This window comes from Monodelphis domestica, chromosome 1, assembly GCF_027887165.1.
Source record: "Monodelphis domestica isolate mMonDom1 chromosome 1, mMonDom1.pri, whole genome shotgun sequence".
Classification (NCBI taxonomy): domain Eukaryota; kingdom Metazoa; phylum Chordata; class Mammalia; order Didelphimorphia; family Didelphidae; genus Monodelphis; species Monodelphis domestica.
Genome location: NC_077227.1, coordinates 64,135,914 through 64,163,798, shown reverse-complemented (window position 1 = coordinate 64,163,798; position 27,885 = coordinate 64,135,914). Strand labels below are relative to the sequence as shown.

The 27,885-nt window shown below is 38.2% G+C and overlaps 1 protein-coding gene across 1 annotated transcript; it reads right to left on the bottom strand.

Annotated features, from left to right (window-relative positions):
• Window positions 1–1,735: 1,735 nt before the first annotated feature.
• On the bottom strand, window positions 1,736–21,975 carry LOC100016262 (pulmonary surfactant-associated protein D-like). Its single transcript, XM_007478492.3, has 8 exons — window positions 21,844–21,975; window positions 19,426–19,635; window positions 16,890–16,997; window positions 14,965–15,072; window positions 12,334–12,450; window positions 11,978–12,085; window positions 4,828–4,914; window positions 1,736–3,221 (listed from the first exon to the last, which is right to left on the bottom strand). The coding sequence occupies exons 2-8, from the start codon at window positions 19,622–19,624 to the stop codon at window positions 2,839–2,841; spliced, it is 1,110 nt and encodes a 369-aa protein (XP_007478554.2). The 5' UTR covers window positions 19,625–19,635; window positions 21,844–21,975; the 3' UTR covers window positions 1,736–2,838.
• Between the last annotated feature and the right edge of the window lie 5,910 nt (window positions 21,976–27,885).

Sequence of the window (27,885 nt, the reverse complement as noted above, 5' to 3'; positions counted from 1 at the left end):
GAGAAAACCATAATAAAGTTTATTTGGAAGAATAAAGGATCAAGGATATCCAGGGAAATAATGAAAAAAAAATACAAAGGAAGGTGGCCTTACAGTCCCAGATCTCAAACTATATTAGAAAGCAGCAGTCATCAAAACAATTTGGTACTGGCTAAGAGACAGAAAGGAGGATCAGTGGGATATACTTGGGGTAAATGACCTCAGTAACACAGTCTTTGACAAACCCAAAGACCCCAGCTTTTGGGACAAAAATCCAGTATTTGATAAAAACTTCTGGGAAAATTGGAAGACAGTGTGAGAGACATTAGGTTTGGATCAATACCTCACACCCTACTCCGAGATAAACTCAGAATCGGCGAATGACCTCAATATAAAGAAGGAAACTATAAGTAAATTAGGTGAACACAGAATAGTATACATGTCAGACCTTTGGTAAGGGAAAGATTTTAAAACCAAGCAAGACTTAGAAAGAGTCACAAAATGCAAAATAAATAATTTGGAATATATCAAATTAAAAAGCTTTTGTACAAATAAAACCAAAGTAATTAAAATTAGAAGGAAAGCAACAAATTGGGAAACAATCTTCATAACAAAAACCTCTGACAAAAGTCTAATTACTCAAATCTATAAAGGGCTAAACCAGTTGTACAAAAAATCAAGTCATTCTCCAATTAAAAAATGGGCAAGGGACATGAATAGGCAATTTTCAGTTAAAGGAATCAAGACTATTAATAAGCACATGAAAAAGTGTTCTAGATCTCTTATAATCAGAGAGATGCAAATCAAAACAACTCTGAGGTATCATCTCACACCTAGCAGATTGTTCAACATGACAGCAAAGGAAAGTAATGAATGCTGGAGGGGATGTGGCAAAGTAGGGATATTAATGCATTGCTGGTGGAGTTGGGAATTGATCCAACCATTGTGGAGGGCAATTTGGAACTATGCCCAAAGGGCGATAAAAGAATGTCTACCCTTTGATCCAGCCATAGCACTGCTGGGTTTGTACCCCAAAGAGATAATAAGGAAAAAGACTTGTACAAGAATATTCATAGCTGCGCTCTTTGTGGTGGCCAAAAATTGGAAAATGAGGGAATGCCCTTCAATTGGGGAATGGCTGAACAAACTGTGGTATATGTTGGTGATGGAATACTATTGTGCTCAAAGGAATAATAAAGTGGAGGAATTCCATGGAGACTGGAACAACCTCCAGGAATTGATGCAGAGTGAAAGGAGCAGAAACAGGAGAACATTGTACACAAAGACTGACACATTGTGGTACAAGAGAATGTAATGGACTTCTCCAGTAATGGCTTTACAATGTCCCTGAACGACCTGCAGTGATCTAGGAGGAAAAAAACAAAAACATCAACAACAAAAAAAAAACCTATCCTCAAGCAGAGGACAAACTGAGGGAGTAAAAACACCAAGGAAAAGCAACTTCTTGACTACAGAGGTTGAGGGGACATGATTGAGGAGAGATGCTAAGTGAGCACCCTAATGCAAATACCAACAACAAGGAAATGGGTTCAGAGCAAGGACACATGTGATACCCAGAGGAATCGCAAGTCGGCTAGGTAAGGGGTGGTGGGGGTTTGGGGGGGAGGAAAAGAAAATGATCTGTTTCCAATGAACAATGTATGAAAAAGACCAAATAAAATAATGTTTCAAAAAAAAAGAAAGAAAAAAGAGTGGCAAGGGCTAGGCAATCAAGGTTAAGTGATTTACCCAGGGCCACACAACAAGGAAATGTCTAAAGCCAAATTTAAACCGAAATCCTCCTGACTCCAGGTCAGCTTGTAAGGATAATTTAGGGTTGTTACCTAATCTAAATTTGATTTTTGGTCACCAGGGGATATCCCAAATAAAATATCCAAGTCAGTTTGGAAATATATTGTGGTTTAATCAATATGTAGGGAAGAAATCAAGGAGAAGATAGAGGGAAAAGGTATAGGATTTCTCCCACCCAGCCTGTGCCAGGAAAGTTCAAAGTCCTCCACCACAAGCTCCTTGAAGATTAGAGGCTTTGTCTAAGAGGATAGTGTTTAGAAGGTAAAGGAGAGAAAAATCAGCCTAAACTCCGGGAGATCTCAGAAAAGAGCTTCACTGAACTAGGTTACTAGGCTTCCTCCAGTATGGTATCAAGGAAAACTCACTGCTAAACCCGGACAATAGCAGCTGCCATGCCAAGATGCCAACACGCTCAGCAAGCTACTACCAACTATCTCTCCACCATCAAAGAGGCCAGAGAGAGGAAGTGATGCAAAATGTATAGATGGTTTTTCATCACTTTCCTGCATCTCACATGTACCAATGATATCTTAGGCTTGACTTAGGACAGCCCAGGGGTCTGTCAGTTGTTTCTGTTTTGTCATTTGCTGGCACATGTCTGTCATGGGTCATCCTCCTAAATACTTAATCCTTAAGTATGGGTGTAGACATTCCTGATTTTGTTCGACTAAATAGGGTGGAGTAATCTAAAGTTCACAAGCTATTTTAACCATGGAATAACCTAGCTGCTCCTCCACTTGCATTTAATGAATGTCTACCAAGAAGAAAAGGTAGGGCTCAGCTTGGAGATTTTTAGGAAGGCAGATAGAGCCCCAGGTGGGGTATTGGCCATACCATTTCCCCTTTCCCATCTCAGGCCCTAGGGGAATTAACAGGTGTAATGCTTAGAGAAGCAGCAGATAGTGCAGAGCATTGATATTTTTATTTATTAGTTATGAGTGGTACAATGGCCCTCCACCTGATGATCATCTGTCATCCCCTGGCATGCCCCTTCCCCACCCCTAACCCACAGCAACACATCTCCCTAGTACACACTACCCAAACCACCTAGACTTCAAATTCACAAATAGTGAGAAATGATTCCTCACATGGCATGTCATTCCATTTGCCACTAGGAACCATCTCAATGCAATTCTCTCCACCACCCTTATTGTTAGGTTCTCCAGACTTCCAGTTGGAATAGACCAGTGGTTCTCCTGTTTGATAGACAAATTTGCCCTCAGTCTTTCTATCAGTCATTCCAAGGAAGGCTGACTTCTTGTATCTTGAGAGGATGTCCTGTATAGCTTGATTCTCTGCCTTGCTTTTGGGGGAGGCTACTATGGCACCGGCTTTGTTACATATATCCACTGCTTCGTCAAAGCTGTGTTCTGTGCCAGTGGTCTTATATATCTTCTTCCCATGTGCTTGACCATTTGGGAAGAGATCAACTAGGAAAAAAACACAGGGAATATAATAAACATAGATGTGTGTTTGTTCTGCAGATAGTATAGCAGGTAGGGGACTAAGGGACCAGAGAATTTCAATTCTGACTATGTGGTCCCCTGGATCAAAAATTCTCAGCATATAACTATACTGCTATAGTAGAGGTTCATAACCTTTTGTGTTTCATAGATCCCTTTTTGGCAAACTGGAGACAGAATAATAATTTTAAGTAAAAAAGTGAATGCTAAATTTTAGTTATAGGTTAATAAAAAGAAAGATGTCTGGTTTTTTTTTCCTACCAACTTCATGGACCCCCTAAAACATATCAATTTATCCACTAAGGATCTATGGAAGCCATCTATACTTTATCTCTTTTTTTAAAAAATCTTCCCTTCCTCTTAGAATCAATATTGAGTGTTGGTTCCAAGGCAGAAGAGCTGTAAGGGCTAGGCAATGGGTCTTAAGTTACTTGCTCAAGGTCACACATCCAGATTTGAACCCAGGACCTCTTTTCTCTATGCCTGATTCTCAGTTCAGTAAGCCACTTAGCTTCTTTCTGTATTACACATTCTAGCCAGACAGATTTACTGGCTCTTTTTGAGCTTAGCATTCCAAAGGTTGCCTTCAACCATTTGTACAACCTATGCTCCATGAATGAAATGGATTTTTCCCCTTGGGTTCTGATTCTCAGAATCCTTAGCTCTTAGTATAGTGCCTGGCACAGAGTAGACAATTAAATGTTTATTGGTTGATTGACTGATTGTCCTTCCTTCAAAGCAAATTTCAGACTTGGAAAGAACTACACGAGATAATGAATAGTGAAATGAGTGGAACCAAATGAACATTATACACAGATAGAATAATTAATGTTGGAAGTATAAACTGTGAATGTTACCTCCATAAAGTGAACTGAAAGATGCACACTTAATTTGTATGAACATGGCAGGCTTCTGGACTATATCTTCTGTGATACAGGGAGGATGTGGAGAAGCTGGGACATGTGTGGATGGACTTTATTATGTAGATATGAAGAAAAAGAAGCAAAACATCGAAGGGATTTGTGGTTTCATTTATTTGCAGTCTTCTTTTTCTTTTTATATGGAAAAAATTGGTTTATTTCATGAAATTTGGAATAAAAAAAGAAAAATGAAATGAGAAATATCTGAGACTCATGGTGTTGAGACAAAGGAGATGCAGTAGAAAAATCATGCTGTAGGTGGAGGCAGAGCACTGGGTTTGTATCCTAGAGCAGCCGCTCACTCCCTATCTGATTTGGGGCATGCCCTTTACACTGTCTGGGTCTGGTTTTATTTATTTTTAAAACCAGGGGATTGCACTAGGGAGCCTCCAACATCCTTTCCAGCACCAAGTCTAGAATTCCATTTTCCTTTCTTCTTCCCTTTCCTTGGCTGCATTTTCCCATTTCCTTCAAATGGATTTTTACATCCTCTCCTCATTTAGCAACAGAGAAGCCCAAGTACAGAGAAGGAGGTTTGAAAAGCAAGAAACAAACTTCAAAAAAGCTGGCAAAAGCAGTGCATGGCCAGAAAACAAAGAAAGAGACAGAGATAAAAGAAAAGCGTGTCCTAGCCTCAGCCCCAAAGTACTTACCTTTCTGTTGTTTGGATAACCTTTTTTGGAGGTTCTCAACTTGTTTGTGCAGTTCAGCCACTTGTTGCTCCAACTTATTGGGAGATTCTGCATGAGGGGAAAGAGGTTTGGAAGCATACTCAGTCCATGAGTTTTTCTTGGATTCATACTTTAGGCTTTCAGAAATGAGAGAAGAAAGTCCTTGGAGACACCCAGGGAGTCAGCAGTCAGTAAGAGGTGCCTGGGGTAAGGGCTGTTGATGGGCAGAAGGCTTCAGCCTTGGCAGCTGTTGCTCTGCCTTAGAGGATCTCTATCCCTCCTTCCCCATTCTGCCAAAAAGGTTCACTAACTACTGTGAATAGGAGGGTAATGCAATTTCCTATAAGAGCTTATGGGTGAGAAGCCCTGGCCTATGGCTGAACTTCAACTATTTTCCACTCAACAGCCTGAGTTTGCCTGAAGAAGAAGGAGTGAGGACTCATTGACTTCTCCACAAGATGAAGTGAGATTAGCTGTGAAGAGACTTAATTTGGTGTTGTCCAAATAAATCAGGCCTTGAAGCACTTTAAAGTACTCTGATTGCTACACATTCAGGGATGGGTTATGATTACCATTACCTTTCCACACAAAGTCATCCTCAGAGTGACTGTGTAGAGCACTTGGACTTGGAGTTCAGAAGAGCTCTGTTCAAGTCCTATGTCAGATAAGTTAGCTATGTGGGCTGGGCAAGTCACCTGAACTTTTCTGTGCCTTAATTTCTTCATCTGTAAAGGGAAGCTAGACATGAGAGATGCTAAGATCCCTTCCCTCACTAAGTCTATTCTATGGTTTTGTGAATTTCTCTCTTTTCTTGTAGAGAACATTTTTTCACTGTCTCACATCCTCAACTTCCTCATCTTTGACTCCTTGACCATATAAACTGCCTTTGAAGTTATCAGTCATATTTTCTTACTGGCCAGATCTGATGTTCTTTTCTCAGACTTCATTCTATCAGACCTTTTGCAGCCTTTGGCATTCCTGATCATCTTCTCCTCCCAGGTTCTTTTGCTCCTCTGAATTATCTTGCTACTGTGGTTTCTTTGTTCTTCTCAATGAGCCTGACAACTCTTTTTATGTCTTCTTTGCTGGATAATAATCCAAAAATTCCCTCTATACATTCTATCTTGGTGACTCTATTAGTTTCCATGTGCTTAATTATCATCTCTATGTGGATTCATACATTGCCTCACATCTGTACTGACTTTTGGAAGTTTGAACTGGAACTAGGTATCTCAAACCCATTATGTCCAAGCAGAACTAACTTATCTTTCCCTTCCCAAATCTATTCCTTTTCTGAACTTCCCCATTTTTAACAAGGGTCTGAGATCTTCAAATTTGGCATTATCCATGACTCTTTACTCTCTCCATCTCACACATCTAAGAAGTTGGAAAATCTTGTCCCTTCTACCTCTACAACATCTCTTGCATCTGTCTCCTTCCTTCTACTTCATCCTAAATCATAGCCATGATGTTAGTTCTGGGCCTCATTAGCTCTCACCTACATTTTGTAGCAGGTTCCTGATTCATATCTCTCTTTTCTAGTCTTTCTTTAGTCCAATCCACCCTTTGTACATCTGCCAAAATGGTTTTCCTAAAGTACAGGTCTAACCAGTATTCTTTCCTGCTCAATAAACTCTAGGATGAAATACTAGTTCATCTTCATCTCATCTTTTAATTTTAGTTTTTGAAAATAGTCATAATCATTAGCATCATAGTAGAGGCATCTAACTTATAAGTAAATAAATATATACTTATTAGGAATATTATGAAAAAATTCTTTTTTACTTATGGAGTGTTTGATTGAAAAGTTTGAGAGTTCTATCCTATAGCAAGATCCAGTGCTTAGTGCTAAGTAGACAATCAATCAACATTGAATATAAAGACTTTGATGGTTTGGTTAAAGGAAGTCAAGTATTAGCCTTCTTACAGGGCAACTAACATTGGGGTCATATATATATATATGCATATATACATATATATATTTAGTTTTTATCAATTACATGTAGTATTACATTTCCACACAAGTTTTCCTAAGTTATAGGATAGGACTTACCTCCCTCCCTCTTTCCTTCCCCCTCCCTGTGCTGGCAGGTGATTTGATCTGGATTATACATGTATTATCATGCAAAATATATTTCCACATTGTTCATTTTTGTAAGTGAGTAATCTTTTAAAACCAAAACCACTTTGGGACCATTTAAACTAGAGAGCAAGTTTGCTATGAGCAAGATAAGGCCCTATTAAGGATTTTTTTTAGGGATGGAAGCATTTTTTCTTGAGCTCCATTCAAAAAACTGCCACTTGGCACCTGTACATTGTTATCTTTCAAACTCATATCTCAAATGGAATTTGCTTTTGAAGAATATTGGACTTGTTAAGAGATACAAGGATTCACATCACACCGTTGATACTTAGTTATTATGGAAGAGTTGCTTTCCTCCTCCCAGTCTCAGTTTCCAGATCTTTTCTATTGGAATAAAAATACCTATAGTACTACACAGAACTAGGAGTCAAGAGACCTGGCTTCTAAACTAAGCTTTGTCACAAATTAGCTGGGGTCATTAAAGAAAATTGTTTTTCCTCTCTGGTCCTCAGTTTCCTCACCTTCAATTAAGGGTTAAAGTTGGATTATTTTATAGGTTTACAGATTTAAAGCTCAAGAGGTGCTTAGACTGCTACTTTCCAAGTTTTCATTTGGCTCTATATTTCTACAATTTATATATCATACCGTTTACCATAAATATCCTATTTTTGTCCCATATCATGACATGTATGTGACCCTGGGTTCCCAACAGGAAGCAAAAGCTCTGGCAGGTTTTCCAAAGCTGAAAATCTTGGGCAAGCCTAATAGCCTTATCTACTGTCTGAGGACTAGCCTGGCTAAATGAAGAGATCATCATCGGTATCTTGGCTACAGGGTGACAGATTCTTTGTCAATAAAGACTCATGAAATGGTTCAAGGTGGCCCTTTGTCCCATTCTTTAAAATGGAATGAGGAGACATAAAAAAGTTGGGCCTTAGCAAAAGGATAGCTCAAATGTCCTTTTCAGAGGGGCAAATCAAGGGGTTGACAGTTAATAAAAATATGTATGTGTGTACCTATTGTTTCTTCTGATTCAAGGAAAGCTTCTTGAAGGTATGGACTCTTTCATGACTGTATTCATATCCCCAGCACAGTGTCAAGAATATAGTAGATGCTTAAAATGCTTGCCAATTGATCATTTGCTTGAAGGCAACAAAACAACAACAAAGCCCTTCCATCGATATATTTGGTCACCCTTCCACAAAATGCTCATATTGAGTGTAAGCAAATAGGCCATCATGAAGATAAGCACATGCATTAGCATCACTTGAAGATGATAAAGAAGAACAGAAATTCTATGAAGAACTTTAACAAGCTCCTCTGTACTAGATTAAAGATAGCATGATATTTGGTGACTTCAAGACCAAATTGGGCTTGGAGTAAGGAGGGAAGAGTGGGGTAGTGAAAAATGGAACAGAAAATATGGCTCAAAATCAAGGCAAAAATATTGACAAATTGGTTTCTCATTATAACTCTCTTCTAGATGAGCGTGGGAAGTTTCTGGGGCATCTGACAACAGATACAAAGAAAGAACCTGTCAGGAGATGACAACTAACCGAGGGGGACTACAAGTCAAAATCAACACTGAATTCTAGGAAAGTATAAAAGTGAGAGAAACAAGACAAGAGCTCCAACCCCATTCATGGAAAACAAAATTTAGATGGTTAGAAAACACAGACATTAGCTCTAATTATTCCTATTTTTTAGAATCACTAAACTCTAAATACATAACTTTACCAAAGTTGGGGGACAAGAGACTCCAGAAATTGCCCCAGGCAGCAAGCATTAATCTCCTTGCCAAGGGGGAATAGCTGAAAATCAAAGGCAACACCTGTACGAGCTCATTTACCAAAAAAAAAAAAAATTACAGAAGAGAATGATGGCAGATTACAAACTATATCACTTTGCAGAACCAGAAAGAGCAAGGAAGAGGGGAAATGAAGCTGAGGAAAGCATCCTATCAGACACAGATAAGTCAGTTTCCACAAACCATTTAAATTCAACAAATATATATATATATACACACACATATATGTATACATATATATAATGTCTAATGTTATCAAGGGGGATACAAAATTGTAAACAAAAAAGGCTCTGCCTTCAAAAAACTTGCATTTTAACTGGACTATTTAACATGAAAAGGATGAATAAATAGAATATAATGTGAAATATGTCTGGAAGGGTAAACCAGAGTGAGACTGTACAAGTCCTTAAATGAAAGTGAGGAATTGGTTATTGACCCTAGAGCAATAGTAACTTTTGAAGTTTTTTGAGGCAGGGATTGATATGGGCTTTAGAAGCATTTATCAGTGGCTGAGAGAATTACAACAAACTATTTCAAATGGTCAAGAAGCATCCATTAAGCACATACTACTATGTGGCAGGTGCTGTCCCAGGTACGTGTGTGATAAAGGAAAATGAAACAGTCTCTTCCTTCAAATTTCTTGCCATCCTATTATCCTCTCAGATGTATCTCTGACTCTCTAGAACTCATCACCAACCACCTACTTAATTTGTAACTTCCCCTATCACTTAGACCCATCTCACACTGAAATTTCTATCCATTCTGCCAACCTCCTTCTACCAATAGTGAATTTTTCCTGGTGCTCTCCATTTTGCAGACACACCCAGGCTACACATGATTCATTCTCTTTCTTGTTGTTTTTGTGACCCTCTACACTTTATCACCATGTCCTGGATTCAGTAACTGCCACTCCTATCTTTTATGTACTTTCTTCCTTCTTTAGAATGTAAGCTTCTTGAGGACAGGGACCATCTCTCTTTTTACTTGTATTTGTATCATAATACTTACTACAGTGCCACATAAGCCTTAATAATCATTTGCTGGTTGACTGTCTATCTATGGAAGGAGACAATATATACAGAGAGTATAAATACCCAATAAACAAAATAAAGTTTTTGGTAGAAATAAGAAGAGAGTGCATTCCATAGCTGCAAAGGCACAGAGACATAATGATGGAGGAACTAATTCATGGTCATTTTGACATTCTATAATTTGGCTGTATTGTAGACTATGTGGAGGAGAATAATATGTAGTAAAGTCAGAAAGATAGGTTGAAATCACACTATTCAGGGCATTAAATGCCAAATAGAGAGGCTTATATTTTATCCCAGAGATAATAAGAAATCACTGTAGTTTATTAGGCAGAGGAGTCCCATGGTGAGACCTGTACTTTAGGAAAATAACTTTTTTAATGATCCTCAAAGAATTAAGAATTAAGGCATAAACAAGGGATATACTTTATGAAAATGTTTCTCAGAGTGAACTGTGCCAAGTCATAGCAAAGGAAAGATTCTCTACCAAAGACACTACCATCCTTCCTAATACTGGGTTTGTAGTCTTCGAGTCATCCTCCATTCCTTATTATTCCTCATCCCATATATTCAGCTGTCTGCCAAATCTTGTTGATTCTACCACAACAGGTTATTTTGCATTTGTCCCCTTCTCTATACGCTCATCACCACCACCCTATTTCAGACCCTCACCATCTGCTACTATAATATTGAAACAGCATCCAAATTGTTTTTCATGTATCAAGTCTCTCTCTTCTCTGGTCCAAAATGATTTTCCTAAATCACTCCTGCTTGATCAAGTTACTTCCCTATTAATCAAATTCAGCATCTTCCTAATTATAGGCAGCTAGGAGCTGCAGTGGATAGAGTACCTGGCCTGGGATCAGGGGGACCTCAGTTCCAATTTGGCCTTTAACTCTTACTAGCTGTGTGACTATGGGTAAGTCACTTAACCTTGTTTGAACCAGTTTCCTCATGAGTCAAATGAGCTAGGGAAAGAAATGGAAAATCACTCTGGTATCTTTGCCAAGAAAACCCCAAATGGGGTCAAGAACAGTCAGATATGATGGAAATTCTGAACAACTGCAATCTTCCCAATTACCACTAGGATCAAATATGAAGTTTTCTGTCACTTAATATTCTTCTGCAGCTGAATCTAGTCTGTATTTCCAATTTTATCACACATAAGGCTTCTTTATAAATTCTTTTGTCCAGTCAACAGTCCTTCTTGCTATTATTCACACACATCCTTACAGCATGCTCATAAGAGGGCTTGGAGGAATGTCTGAATTGGGAGTTGAGAACAAACTATAAATTCTGAGAAAAAGCAGCTGAGCTTTAGGATACTATAAGGAACATAGAAGAAAGTCTTTACTATCCAATATTCCATTGTCTCAGAAATAAACAAACATAAGGTCCTGCTTTTGTTGAGGCAAGGGTAGGGAAGGAGAAGAAAGAGACAGTAACCCTAACTTCCTACTTCTTTTTTTATATAGTTGTAAACATTTTATCATATAATACATATTTCCTTATTTATCATGTTGTGAAACAAGACACTGCTCACACTAGAGAAAACTCATGGAAGAAATGAAGTGAATAATGAATGGTATGTTTCAATAAAAAAAACTCTTCAGTGTTCTTATACTTTTTTTTCATCTTCTATATTCCTCAGCAAGGTCAGAACAAAGAGGGAGATATGTTGGGAGTCAATCAACCATGTTATGAGAAACTGGATGCCTCGGTCAGTTTGGGATGTTGCCTTTTAGTTTTCAGTACTAATTGGCTGCAGACTCATCTGTTCTTTGTCTTTGATGTTAGCATGATTTTATGTATTCATCTGTACATATTTACACACATATGTACATGTGTATAGGGTATGTATTCTAAGTATTATCTCAGGTCTTCTAAAGAGACACTTTCTGGCAACACGTTACACATTGTGATGACTCCTTTGTCATGTATAGAGTTAGTTTCATTAACCTGAATGTTAGGAAAGTTTGTTATATCCATTTTGATCACTTTGTATAGCTCTTCCATCACCTTCCAGCTGGATCTGGATCCAGCTAACTCTGCATCTCCTGAGGCTGCTTTCCCATCTAGAGTGACCTTTGATAGTTTGGCTCTTAATACTGTTTTGGTCATTCTCTAAAATTCCAAAAATTAAAGGGAAGCACTGAGCTAGAGGACTGGCTCATGCCAAACATGATGGACCCTTAATGTTGGCTGACTTACCTGGGAGACAGCATTCTCCTTTCTCCCCAGGTAATCCTCTATCACCTTTTGGCCCAAGTGGACCCCTTGGCCCTTGGAGGCCTGGAGTACCAGGTTTTCCAGGTGGCCCTAATGTTGAATGACAAGAAAGAGACCAAGAAAGAGTTAGTTAATAGGACTTTGTCAGTAAATATTCCCCATCCTTCCTGAGCAATGAATACTTTGAGACCTCCCATCTCTCTTGACCCTTCACCATAAGAAGGTGTGGGTCTGACTCAAATACTATATGAAAAGGAGTTCAGTGCTTGGTGAACATGCAGAAAGGGTTGGGTTTTTTTTTTTTTTGGAGATTCCCAGGCTTGCTTCCCATCACTCACCAAGAGGTCCGGGAATGCCAGGAGGTCCTTCTTCTCCTGGTTCTCCTTTTTCTCCCTGAGGACCTGGGGGGCCTATTGGGCCTTTGGGACCTTCTTTACCTGGTTCTCCTTTTGCTCCTGATGGTGGAACAGAAATCACTTAGGAATATTTTGATCATTGGTTTCTCTTGTCTCCCTCTTTTTAATTGGTGGCAGCACGTATACAAGATATATTTTGAACATTTCCCTGAAAATGGGCTATTAGTTTCTTCTTCAACTTTCTTCATCTCCTCTACTTGGGGGTAGATAGTTTCTGATGTGATGCTGCTAGAGGGGCCCCATGTCTACTTAGCCCATGAATAATTTTTGGTCAAATTCCATCAACCAATTCCCAGGTATTCATTGAGTCCTGGGTATATGCCCACTCCTTTGTTAGATATTATGGAATACAGTAGAAAGAGAAGACAATTCAATAGATTACAACATTATAGATCCAGAGGTAGAAGGTGCCTCAGAGACCATCTAATCTCATTCCTTCATTTTATAGATGGGGAAACTGAGTCCCAATGATATTAACTAATCCAAAGTAAAAAAAAAACAACAACAAAGAAAGGAAGCATCAAAGGTAGTATTTGAACCCAGATATTCTGACTCTTTCCAGTGTAAGATGGTGATACTATTCTCTTTCTTAAGATTTTTTTTTGTCTCATGGAGAGAAGAGATCAATAGAGAGATATAACCAGGAACTTTTTGAACTTGGGGAACAAGTTTTATAAGCCATAACCCAGGTCAGTGACATGGACACCATCAGTTTGGGGGAGCTGTGAAAAGTAATAGGAATAATTCTGGACCAGGAACAGTGATGACTTCAGAGGACCCATAGGCTAGTTTCCTATTTCTATTCTTATTTTCTAGGTGCTACTCTCTGTTATTTATGAAGAACTACTGAAGAACTACTACCAAACTACTCTTTGTTGTATAGTTGTTTCAGTTGTATCTGATGCTTCATATTTCTGCTGTGGTTTGCCATTTCCTTCTCTAACTCATTTTGTAGATGAGAAAACTGAGACAAATGGGGTGAAGTGATTTGCTCACTATTAAGTGTCTGAGACTGAATGATTCAGAAACTACTAAATTCTGTGTCCTCAGAAAAGTTCTATGTACTCTACCTTCATTACACCACTGGACATATTGAAAAACAGAGAGATAAATGCAGGACTATTGTCTATCAACACATATTAAAACTACTGGTCTTGACTAAGGGATTCAGGATTTAGAGAATGGAGGGATTAGTATAGGCAGGGCTTACTCCTTTGGTGGAATCTGGAGAGGTAGAGAAGGAAAATACATTTTCATGTATTAAGTGTGTCAGTTGAACCTCATTGCACTATTTGAAAAAACACAAGAGCAATGATTTTTTCTTTGTACCAGACTAGTGATTTAACTGTGGTAAAGAAGTTCCTATGAGAAAATTCCCTCTGTGAGTGCAGACAAGCACCTGATATGAAACTCAAAGGCCACTAGGAGGTTCCTGAGAATTGAAATGACTTGTCAAGGGTGGCATCAGTATTGGCAGAAGGAAGACTTGAATTCTTGAACCCAGATTTCTGTGAATCTTCAGTTCATCTTTTAAACAGCTATACTTGCCACCTCTTATGCTGAAGCTACTGCTGAATCTGCCTTTCAGGGGAATGCAAAAAAATGAGGGATGGTCTCAAAAACCCAACCATGATTATGGTAATACAGTTAAGAAAGGGCTGAGTCTGCTGTCGAAGAACCTAGAATTGAGTTTAAGCAGTTTTTCTTTCTCAGAGTATGCATGTCTACTCTTTGGGCCTCAATTTTCCCACCTATAAAATGGTTGGGTAGTGGGGCTAGAATGACTAGATGGACTGTGAGATCTAATTCATGTCTAAAGCTACACCTCGTGTAGAAGCTTTCCCTTTCGACACTCTTTATATGAATTACTTCTAATTCCCTCAACACTTGGTTCAAGTCCATACTTGACTCTACTATACCTTCTTGACTTGCTCTGTGTGTGGATGCTGGTGTGTGTGTATGTGTTGTTGCTGTTGTTCTAGTAAGTGCACTGTACCATTAGAATCAGACATATAAGTTATATAAGAATGTGGATTTTAATTCAGATCTAAGTCCAGAACTTTCTCCCATAAAGATTGTAATGGAATTATTCGGTAAAATTCAGTAAATATCTGAGTACTCCACAAATGTTGTCAGAATGAATGAAGAAAGATTTAGGAGTGACAGTTATGCCTCTCAGGACAGGGATGAATAATTAACAAGGATGATAGTAACTTTCGGCCCTCTCCTGTAGCATAGAATCACTGAGGAAAGAACTGGTGGTTAACTACCAGATCCTTTAACAACAGAAAGACAGACAGATTAGAATCATGAACCTGAAAAATGACTTTAGAGATTCTAATTTTCCCCTTCTTAAATGAGAAAATTAAGATTTAGAGGGGCCAATATAAGATGACATACTAATTGAAAGCAAAGAGAAATTATTAGATTCCTAGTCCTGATCTCTTTTCACCCCCAAATACTTAGGATACCTTCTGCTCACTGTTGCCTCAGTTGCAGAGGAACATCAAAGAATAAGTGCCAATACTTCTTCAGTTCAGCTGTGCCACCTACCTTTGGCTCCATCTTCTCCTTTGGGTCCCTGTTCTCCTGGAGGTCCTTTTTCCCCTTTGGGTCCAGGGGGACCCATTTTTCCAGGTAAACCTGGTTTTCCAGGGAGTCCTGAGGGAAAAACAGTTAAGGTAATCCATAGTCAGTCCTTTTTGGACCATCATTTTGTGTCCAGTTGATGAAGGCAAGACTGATAGAAACAATAGAAGAATGATGTAGGGGAAATCAACAGTATTTCATAGAAGTTTCACCATGAGATATTTCCATTTCAAATTTATTTTAATTAGTTCTATCAATATCATCCACTACTTGTAAGATACTGCTGGTATCTTACACAGGCAAAAACAAAACAGTCCTTGCCCTCAGGGAGCTTACATTCTGCTGAAGGTTTAAACACATGCCCAAATAACTTCCTTGTATTACCTCTTATATTAAACTACTTCTTCCTTCCGTGCGTGTGTGTGTGTGTGTGCACCTCAACATTCATAAGTATCCCGAGTGCTAAATATATATGATTACTATCTCAAAGTGCAGCTAGGTAGCGTCAGAGTGGATAGGCATCCCTCCTGGAGTCAGGAAGACCTGAGTTCAAATATGATCTTAGACATTTAGTAAGTTGTGTGATCTTGAGCAAATCATATACTCTATTTTGCCTCATTTTCCTCAACCATAAATTGAGCTATAGAAGGAAATGGCAAATCACTCCAATATCTTTGCCATGAGAATCCCAAATGAGCTCACCAAGAGTCAGTCATGATTGAAACCACTGAACAATAACAAGGGCTAGGATGCTAGGTAAATTATTTACTCCACTCAGTTCTCCCAAATATATGTATAGGTATATGTGTCCATATCTATTTCTTTGTGTACATTAGAGATAACCAATTTCTTTCCTGTCTCCTCCTTTTTGGAATTGAATTTTTCAATCTTGCATGACTCTTTGTAACTCCATTTGGGGTTTTGTTGGCAAAAATACTGGAACAGTTTTCCATATCCTTCTCCAGCTCATTTTACAGATAAGAAAACTGAGGCAAACACAGTGAGACGACTTTCCCAGAGTCATACCTCAAAAGTGTCTGAGGCCAGATTTTAATTGATGAAGATGAGTCTACCTGACTCCAGACCTGGTACTTAATCCATGGTACCACCTAGCTGCCATCTATCTTCTACTACTCTTTTCATTATACAGTGCCAGAAAGTAGCTGTAGGTACTATAAATAACTGAGCTCAGATCCACTAATATAAAAGAAGAGAGAAAAAGGCACAGAGAGAGTGAATCCATAAAGAAATATTGATATTAGCTGGAGATAATGTCTGGGTGATGGAGAAGAAAGGAAGAAAGTATTAAATCTCAATGAGACTACATGGAGTTAGCACCAAGATACATTTTGAGGATGGCCCTGATATAAGAATTAATACAGTATATGAAAAATAAATTCTCATAAGTCTCCAAAATATATAACTTCTTTAACACCCCAGAATCATGAAACAATGAAGAAAGGAAGCAAAATAAGATTTAAAAATACTGGAGATATGTTTTTGAGCAGTGAATATACTCAGGGAATCATTTCCATAGCAGCCTGACTTAGAGAGCTGGTCCCCTGGAAAATATTAAAAAGTGGGATCAACAGAATTGTGTGGTTTCAGAGGACAGTGAATGGGGCTAGCCCTGAGCAGAATGGAGATTGAGGAGAACTGCAGGAAGATAAGGCAGGGGAGGATAGAGAGGGACCTTAGATATTATCTGATCTAATTATTTTTTCCATTTATAGAGGAGGAAGGAAGGCCCTGAGTTGAAAAGGTGAAATGACATATCCTTCCTCACAGAGTTAATTAATACTAGATTCAAAACTTGAACTCAATTCTTATTACTGCAAGAATAATTTGTTTTTATTTATTCCAAAACTTCCTCTTATGCTGGTACTCACCTTTTTCTCCAGGCTCTCCTTTTGGGCCTGGGTCACCAAGAGAACCATTTTCCCCTTTGGGTCCAACAGGGCCAGGTTTTCCAGGAAAACCTCGTGGTCCTCTTGGTCCTGGAATTCGTATTCAAAAAAAAAAATGAAACAGGTTTTCAATCAGAGTCAATGTAAAGACAGAAGAAGCTCTTTGTAGAATATTCTACTTAAGAACCCATCTTTTTACCAGGTAAAATTTTGCCTCTCCTTTTCCTAAGCCAAACACATTTCTAGTAGCAATAGCTGTTAAAAATATTGCCAAATAGGACATCATTCAAAATATTTTTATTGATCATCCAGTATATGCACAGCATAGTGATACTCAGATATTTGTCCCTGGCCTCAATTTGCGAGGAACTTATAGGACCTCTGAGGAAATAATTAAGTATCCCTGGGGCATAGGGGAAAGGATGCCAGACTTGGGAATCCAAGAACGTGATTTCAAATCCCTTTTCTTCTTAATGAAAGTGATCTTGGGCAAGTAGCCTCGGTTTGTTTCTGAAAAACAGAGTTTGGATGAGATGAGCTCTCAAGCCTCTTCCAGGTATGACTTTATGATTGTAAGATAATATAACTGCCTTCATAAGATGTAAGGGAGGAAATAGGACTTACATAGCATCTCTATCTCCTTTATGAATGAGGAAATGGAAGCCCAGAGACATAAGGTTACTCCCCCAGAATCCCAAAGGCATTAAGTGATAGAATGGGATTTTGAATCCAGGCTCTTTATTCCCCAACCAATGCTCTTTACATGACATTTGACTCCTCTAAGCATCATCACAAAACAAAAGGTGTCACAAAAGCAGTGCTACCAGAAGGGTGCAGGCAATGAGTGCTATTAGTTCAGAGGAGGGAGTGGGACATCTGTAAGGGCATGGTACCCAGGAAAGGCATGGAGGAGGTAGAGTCTGAAGGAGAGCTAACACTCAGGTTAGTGGGGAAAGGGGGATTACGATGTTATGGAAAGAGTGTTAGAAAGAATCAGAAGAGAGTCCTAGACTTGGATTCCCTAGAACCTGGGTTTGAATCCAGCCTCTAACCCTTATTAATTGGGTGACACTGGGCAGTTTAGCTTTTTCTGTCTCAGTTTCCTCATATGTAAAATGGGGATAATAATAATAATAGCATCTATCTCTCAGGATTGTTGGTAGGACCAAAGTAGATAAATGAGAGTTGTAAAGCACTTGGGCCAGTGTTTGGCAAATAGTAGGCACTATATGTGCTTACTTATTCCTTTGACTTTCCCAGGCTACCTCTTCCACTGTACCATGCAGCTTTAGAACTCACATTTGCCCAATTTTTTACAAAATGCCTTTCTCATAGTCCTACTGCGAGCAAGTACAATATTATCATTGCCCCTAGTTTAAAGTTGAGGAAACAGGAAACAGGCTCATAGAATTTAAGTGAATTGCTTTTGGTCATATAACTTAAAAATGGAAGAGTCAGGACTTAAATTCATGTTTTCTAATCTCCCAGCCATTGTGATTTTAATCATAAATGACCAATGTCAGTATCTGTCTTTCTCCCTTCCTCCTTACCTCCCTGTCTCCTTCACCCCTCCTTTCTTTCTTTGTTTCTTTCTTTTTCCTCCCTCCCCCTTTCCTTTCCTTTCCTTTCCTTTCCTTTCCTTTCCTTTCCTTTCCTTTCCTTTCCTTTCCTTTCCTTTCCTTTCCTTTCCTTTCCTTTCCTTTCCTTTCCTTTCCTTTCCTTTCCTTTCCTTTCCTTTCCTTTCCTTTCCTTTCCTTTCCTTTCCTTTCCTTTCCTTTCCTTTCCTTTCCTTTCCTTTCCTTTCCTTTCTTTCCTTTCCTTTCCTTTTTCCTTACTTTTTGTCTTAGTAACAACTCAAAGAAAAAAGGGCAAGCCTAAGCAAATGTATTTAAATAACTTGCCCAGAGTCACACAAATAGGAAAGGTCTGAGGCCAGATTTGAACCCAAGTTCTCCTGTATCCAGGACTTACTTCCTATTCACTCTACCACCTTGCTGCCTCTGTCCATGCCTTTGTTTAGAATAGGCTTTAGTAAGGGTAAAGAGATGAGAGAACAGAGTGCTTGGGTGCCTTATGGGAAGAGGGAAAGGTAACAGCAGAAAAAGGGTGGAGAAAGGAGTCAATGGGAACCTTAAGGAATGTTTGACTTCTTCACATTTTGTTTTAATACTAGCTTTGATCTTTTTGTTAATTCTAGGTTATAGCTTTTACCACCTATGAAAGTTCAGACTGGTCATTCAAGACATTTCTCACTACAGAGGCACAAACAATTTTCATTCTACTGCGGAAATCATTTCTCAGATGGAGAACGGCCAGAGAAACCTGAGTTACTGATAAAAAAAAAAATTGACACTCTACACAAAGCAGTGAGAAATTGAAGGCCTTGCTGATAGCTCTGAAATTATTTTTTCCCTAATTTCAAAATCCAACTCAGATGCATAACACAAGAAGAGAGAGAAACTTGGTCAGCAGAATATATGTATGTCCTAGTGAGTCAAGGTCATAGAAACATCTGTACCTGGATCTCCCTTTTCTCCCTTGGGACCTTGTTTGCCATCTATTCCATCTCTTCCAGGCAATCCTCTTTCTCCAGGTTCACACACGATGAGGGTACAAGCCCCTGAGCTTTCTTTTTCTTTGGAGGGTGTTGTCACTTCATCTTGAGCAGCCAGTGGGCTTATGAAGAGGATCAGTGCAGAGAGATAGAGGAGGAGCATGATTCTTGTCTCTGAACCACAATGAGAAGAGGGTTAATTCAACTCACTGCTTGTTGCAGAACATGGGGAAGGACCAATTACAGTGTATGGCCAGAGATTGTGTTCTTCATTTTTTGCTAAGGAGTGTGGTCACTCACTTGGGAAATGTGAGCAGTAAAGTTTCGCTGGGAGGCATTTGTTGATCATCAAGAATTCTGGGGGTGCCGTGTTTGTGTTTCTTACTTCAATCAAGCAATACTCTATCAAATGTAATTTTAACTATATCTAAATATAATTTAAATAATTTTATTAATTTAAGAAAACTGTACCTGCTAGTTGTATTTTTTCCCATATCTTTAGCCCTCTCTATAGTAAAACAACAGACCAAAACACAAAAGTGGACATTGAAATACTCATTTTTGTCAGCCTATCATAGGGAAAGGAGCTTTAGGATGTGACTAACAAGGTTGGGCCTCTATTTCTAGCTCTTCAATTAAGTCAGTTTGTGACTCTGGTAAAGTCATTTCCTAAAGTCTCAACTTCCTTATTAAAAAGTAATGATATAATTGTTTTGGATGGTAAATTCTTCAGATTTCATTTTCTGAGGGTCACATTCTGATTAGCCAACCAAGGCCCAGAATAATAAAGATTCTCCTAAATGAGATCCTTAATCATTCAGATAAGTGTAGCCTGTTTTTCTACATAGGAAAAACCAAGAAGCTAAAGACTACTTTTTTCCCAGAATACTTTATGATCGGGATAGACAACTTCCTTATGGATCTATTTGCCTATTTATGTACATATCTAATCTGTTTCCTCTATATAGTTTGCATGTGCATTTGCATATTACATATGAATACATTTGTGTATGTATGTATATATATATATATCTGATATATAAATAAAAATTAATAAAGGTATAGAAATAGTTATAGACATAGACACAGATACAAATATAGATATAAATAGAGATAGAGGCCCAAGACATATAGATACAGATATAGACATAATTATATATAGTCATAGATATAGATAGAGGTATCTTGTGTGATATTGCAAAGGAACCATGTATTAGGTTCAGAAAAAATAAGAAGAGAATCAGATGGATCATTTTTGGGAAATTACAAAATTCTTTTAAGGTCCAAAAGTTCCTTTCTGAAACAAAGACCTATTGTTTTGGTTAACATTAATATTCTTCCATTGCTCTGGTATGATTCTGTCAACTTATAACTTCTAAGGTTGTTTGTTTGTTTTTTTAAACCCTTACCTTCTGTCTCAGAATCATAATATTAAGAGAACTTGGGTAAAACACTTAGCCCTGATCACTTTTCCCCATATCCCATGCCCCAATCCCCCCCAGCAAATTTATGAGTTCTATAGGGAAGATACATGTGACTGGATTATGATCTGAGTCCTTGGAAAGAAAATGAACATTGAAGAGATCACAAATACAATAGACTAAAGTATTATATTATTTGATCCTCATCATGACTCATTTTGGTATATGAAGAAAAAGGCTCAGTATTTAATTGAATAAAAGTCTGGACGTGGGATTTGAATTCAGATCACAAGTCCAGGACTCTAACAAAGAATTTGATCAATTACCTTCTAAAACCTTATAAATATATTATTTCCTGTATTTATTTGACTGAATCATTGGGATTTGATATTTCTATTAATTCAAGACTAAGTCTAATTTTTAAAATACTCCTTTGAGATTCTTTTTCAGTAACTATAGGTTCTGTCATTCATTACTTTGGCACCTATGTCTCAGAATTTTAACTATTTCCAACCAGTATGCAGGACATTCTGATATAATTTCTACATGGCTTGAGAACATATCTTAATTAACATGTTTTGCTTAATTCTATAGGCTGCACTGCCTGCTTCATATATGGAAGGTTATTCCATGACGTGGTTTTTGTCCTATTTTTTTACTTGGGAAACACCAGAAAGCTGAGGCAGAAAGGAGCTTGAAGGCAGTGTTATTCCCAGAGTAGAAGCCAACTAGTTGTTCCACTGGTCAGTAGGCCACAGACTGGACACCAATCTAATACAGGTATGGTACAATTGCAAATGATCCTTCAGAGTCTCAAATTAAATTGCATCCAACTCAGAAAGCAATGCATAATGTGATCAACAATGGGGATTGGATACAGTAGGTAGTACTCACTCATTCATGTCTCCTGAAACAAGTAAGGGAACCAAACCAAACCAAATATGGAGCCATGACTGCTTACCTCCACCCAAGGCCTATGAAGTCCAAGGGGAAGTTTAGATGAGACAGGCAATAGGGTGGTCACCAGAGAGCTTGAGAGTAGAGTGGAGAATGGAGTTCAGAGGTATTCAATGCCTCCACTTCCCCAGAAATGATCATGATACATGTTTTCAAGGATGTTGGGTTTCCCTTTATATACTAACTTTCTATCCGTCTTCCCATTGCTCAATTTCTAAGAATTTGTTTCAAGGAAGTTTGAGGGTTTGTTTTATTGATTAACAAACTTATTTTACTAATTCCATATAGAAAATTTTTTTGTGTGTACTTTAGTAAACAAAGCTTTAGGGGAAGTGTTTACATCCTAGACTGAAGGTGTTCTTGACATAGCTAGGAGAGGAAAGAGAGGTGACCTATCCTAGTAGATAGAACATGGATTGGCCTGAGAACCAGGACATGGATTCTACTTCTGTCTCTGACATACACTGGCTGTGTGACCCTTGACAAATCATTTAATTCCTAATTGTTCTAGGCAACTTTAAGACTGTAGGTTATAGAGAAGGGGTTAGTCTGTACTGATCAAACAATTTCCCTTCTCTAGGAGTTTCTTGCACCTATGAATTCCCAAGTCCAATTGCTGTTCCAAAAGCAGGAAAGAGAATGGGATTCCAGTTTACCTTGAAAGCCATCAATGTCCTTTCCTGAAAGAATTGCCCCAACAGATAATTACTTCAAAGGAGCTACATTAACTGTCCTAGGCAGTCTTCTTATACCTTCTTTCCCATTCAAGTTACTTAGCTAGTGGTGAAAGCAGAATGAGAAGGGATGATATACATAGTTTATAGGGTTTTAGAAGGAAAGTTTATATTTGATTCATTTCCAATCTGAGTTGTTCCATTTCAATTTAATCCAATTCAATGAATAACAAGACAGGGATTATCCTACTAGTCATGGAATGCCAGGATTACCAAAGAAACAAAGTGAATCCTCAAACAAAATGCAATGGAGAGGTTCATGGTGAAAGGGTCTAGCCTTCCAGATATCACAAATGAAGATATATGTGTGGCCAGAAAAATAATTGGGACTGATATGTAATGGTTAACTCATATACTACGTCGATATCCATGCGTTACCAAGAGATCCAAAAGTAGGCCCCAATCAGGTTGAATATATCCCCCCGTGGAGGATTTTATGGTAAATGTTACAAAGAGACACATAGTTTGGACAAGTTTATCTGGCTTGTTTTCTATATCATTTACCCATATCAATGAGATCACCAATTCATTGGACTATCAAAGAAGATATGATCTTATGGAACTTATAATCTAGTAGGGGATATTATAAATGATGCACATATAAATAACTATAATACAAAATCTGAATGATGGAATTATAGCCTCTCAGAGTTGGAAGGGGCCTCAGAAGTTACCCAATACAATTGAAGTGTGAAAAGGTATCTCCTGTAGCCAGCTACCATTGATATAGCACTTTAAGGCTTGCAAAGCAATTTATGAACATTTTTTGATTCTCACAATAACCCCAGGATGTGGAATTCTAGTTTCATTTTTATTTTATAGATGGTGAGGCTGAATGAATTCCCCAGAGACCCTCAGCTAATTATTATATGAGGTTAGACTGAAACTCAGGTTTTGCTGACACTAAAACCAGTAGACTACTTCCCCAACAAATAGTTATCCAACCTTTTCTTTATGTATATATATATATATATGTATATATATATATATAAATTTTTAAGAATTTTGCATTCCAAATTATGTCCCTTCCTTCAACCCCTGCCTCCACTCACCAAGAAGGAAACCAATGTGATACCCATTAGATATGTGAAGGAAATGCAAAAACATTTCTATATTAGCCATATTGCCATAAAAAAGCAAGGAAAATCAAGACAGTGATAAATAATATGCTTCAATATGAGCTTCAAATTCATCAGTTTTCTTTCTCAAGGTAGATGGAAATTTTTCTCATGAATTATTTGGAATTGTCTTGGATCACTGCTCTGATGAGAGTAGTTAAGTCTTCCATCACTGATTATCATTACATTGTCATGATTTTGTACAATTTTCTCCTGCTTCTGCTCACTTCACTTTGTATCAATTTATATAAGTTGAACTTTGCGGTAAATCTGGGCTCTGCTTACCTGGAGATGGAGCAGTACTATCCCAAGCTTTGGGCTTTTTCACACTACTATGTTTAATAGCTAGTTCTTGGGATCTGTTAGGTTTTGGTTCTTCTGAGATGGTCTCATCCAGAGAGAGGTGAGACCACTGTTCTTTTTATCTTTACTCTGGTCCTTACCTCAAAAGGGCTCCTATTCCCTTGTATCCATAAGCAGTAGCTCTACTTTCCACCCTGGAACTTCACCTCACAATTGGGCATTGGGTAATGGAGTTGTGAGACGGCATAGGTCCTTCTCCCAGTGCTAGCACGGAGGTTCTTTATAATCTCTTTCTGGCCCATTGTCCAATCTCCTTATCTAGGTTGAGAGCTTCCAAAACTTCTCCTGTTACTGCTGCTGCTATTGCAGCCACTAGCTGGGGTTGCCATTGGATGTGTTCTGGACCAGCCCCTACCCAGTGTTATAGACTCCTCCTTCAGACCTTCTATATTTTCTTAGACTAGAAAAATGTCTCACTCTGAGCATTTGTTGATTATGCCACTTCAGAATTCAATTTGGTGCATTAATTTAAAGGTTTTTTGGAAGGGAAGATTGGGAGAATTTGACTGGAATTCTCTACTCTGCCATCTTAGTTCTACAATCTAAAGACTTCATTAGTTTGATTTACCTTTAGTGTTACTTACTCGAGTTGAGTCAACAAAGCTCCAAATTCTTTCAAACTTTTATTTAGCTCCACATACCCTACTATACTTGTGCAGATGATTTCTGAGCCCAAGTGAAAAAAAAATTCATCTGTATTAAATTTTTATCTCACTGGATATGGTTCACATCTCTATCCTGTTGGAAACTTTTGGGATCCTGCCTTTGTTATACAATACATTAACCAATCAATTAAATTTTTTGTCTTTTGAAAATTTCATAAATATGCCATCCATAACTTCATCCAAGTAACTGACAAAGATTTTAAACCCAAAGAACCAAGGACAGAAAGATCCCTGATGCATCTCGCAAAGGCCTAATTCCAAGGTAACAGACTTATTTAAAACTGAGGGAGTAAAAACACTGAGGAAAAGCAACTGCTTGACTACAGAGGTTTAGGGGACATGATGGAGGAGAGACACTAAATGAGCACCCTAATGCAAATACCAACAATGGGTTCAGAGCAAGGACACATGTAATACCCAGAGGAATCGTACATCATCTAGGGGAGGGGTGGTGGGGGGGGGGGAGGAAAAGAAAATGATCTCTGTTTCCAATGAATAATATATGAAAATGACCAAATAAAATAATGTTTTAAAACTAAACAAAAACAAAAACAAAAAAAAAAACAAAAAAAATTGGAAATTAAAACAGTTTTAAATACACCCAATTGCATTTTTATCTAGGCCACATCCCTCTCCCTCTTGTCCACTATGATAACATGAAAAATGATGTTAAGTATCTTGCTGAAATTCTATTATACAATGTCTATAACCTAGATCTACCAGCCTAGCAAGTCTATCAAAAAGAAAATGTGGATCATTTGGCATGATTTGCTCTTTGTGAAACCGTACTAATATAGAGGGGGTGACTGGGCATAGCCTTGACAAATTAATAAGGTTAAAGAAGGAGACTATTGTTCTGGCTTTGAATATAACTCCCTAAGGAAAATAAGAGAATCCTCTTGAATTATATGTTTGTGATTCTAATTGTGTCTCCTTGATATGAATATCTTTGCTCTGGTTCCTTGTCAGACCATTGAATATGATTGATAGATTTGTGGCTATTATATCAGAGCTTAGGACTTGGCATTTAAAGGGACATAGACAGAGCCAGAGATCAGAAAACCAGAGTGGAGTTTAGCATAGACCAGAATGGAGTGATGAGAGGAATAATCTCCAACACAGAACAGACTTGGGTCCTTGGGAAGCTGGTGGGACTACCAAGGGAACCCTTCCACCCTACAGAAGATAACAGAGAGATGGCAATAGGAGTTTGCAGCCTCAAAGGAAATAGCTAGGTACACCAGGAGAGTTTTAAGATTTCCTGGACACGAGTCCACCAGACATGTATCCAGCAGACTTTACTGTTAGAGCAATGTTCTTTCTATTATCTGCTATTGCCTCCTTTTCCTCTTTAGATATGCTAAATGAATATGGGACTTGGATGAAGCTAGGATCAAAATTTATAAATGGACCTTACTTTAGGCAGATAGTCTATTAATGAGAAAGCTGAGAACAAAAGTATTTTATTTTTATTTAAGTTGCATCCTGTTTTACATAAATTTTTGGTGCCTGATAGAAGTGTTGATGTTTTTGGTGGCTAATAGATATGTTAACTGGATGGATATAATGATATAATGGATATGTGAACTGGATATGTGTCAAATTCTGTTTTGTCTTTTTTCTATCTGGATCCATCTCATGGCACCAGAAATAGCTCCTGCCCAATTCTTAAATGTGAATAGTTCCCAGATGTACTGCAGAGAATGTTTCCAAGATACTATATTCAATAATTTCTGAAATTAGATAATATTTCTTTTAAAATTTTCTTATAAGAAACATTATGTATCAGCAGAAAACTCATACCAATAGTTTATGAAGGACTTGAATAGCTTGGACAATTTCTCTACTGGGTATTCATTCTATGCTGTGATTTTTAAATTTCCTCCATCTTGCTTGGTCTAGCACCCAAAATTGTGCACACCCACACTACACGGGCAAGTGCTATTTAATGACAAATCAGAAATAACGAACTGCCCCCCTGGGCTGTCCTAAGCCAAGCTTGAGTCACCATTGGCACATGTGAGGTGCAGGAAGTGAAGTAATGGAGTTCCCTCACTTCCTGTGGACTGCTCTAGGTGCCAGTTTGTTCCTGGAGCTCAAGCAGGGAGGAGGCCCGCAGGCAGCTTTCCTTCAGATCAGTCACATGAGTGAAAGGACTGATTCCCTTCCCTGCCTTGGCCCTCCAAGGCCTAAACTCCCTCTGGATTTGCCAGAAGGTTGAGTTAACCTGTTTCCTTCTCCCCTTCTTTCCTTCTCTCCCTCTCAGTTTGAAGAATCCATTGGAGTCTTACTTGGGGGGATAGCTAGGTGGATTAGTGGATTGAGAGTCAAGCCTAAAGCTAGGAAGTCCTGGGTTCAAATAAGACCTCAGACATTTTCTAGCTGTGTGACCTCAGGCAAGTCACTTAACCCCTATTGTCTAGCTCTTACCATTCTTCTGCCTTATAACCAATAAACAGTATTGATTCTAAGATGACAAGTAAGGTTTTGTTTTTTTTAATTAAGTTGCTTTGGTTTTAGAATGGGCATAGCATAGATTCTCAAAAAAATATTGTAGTAATACCTTTTCATTCTGATTTCAAGTTCATTCCCTGATATCTTTTGGTTTCATTTCATTCTCCTACCATTGAGCTCCCTAATTTATCTATGGCTCTCAAAATCCCCACCTTTCTTAAAAGCTAAACTCAAGTGCCACTTCCTACATGAGCTCATTTCTGATCTCTCCCTAATTGTTAGTGAACATCCTTTTATATTTTATTTTATTATTTTTAAATAAAATATTTTAATAGGGAGTGCATTTGGGGCATGAGGCTTGGAAATTAAGATGTATTGTGTGAAGTCCTCTTGGTTGAATGGAATGGGGAGTAATGAGGCCAAAACGATAGGCTGGGTTCTTGGACCCCAAGATTAGAAATTCTCCAAAAGTTTGTGTCTAGTTTGATAAAGAAAAATTTTTAAAAGGTTTCAAGTCACTGCTTAAGCTTTTGCTTAACTTTTCTGCTTGTCAAAGTTTTCAGTGCTACTTAAGATTTAGCAGTCAGTCCCTGTCCCAACTGCTAACACGAATCGGGCAAATTGCTAACTTTTGAGTATGAACCCAAAGAATATTGCCTGGAATCCACTTACTCCTTCAAATATGAAAAGTTACCTCCCTCAGCAAGATTAT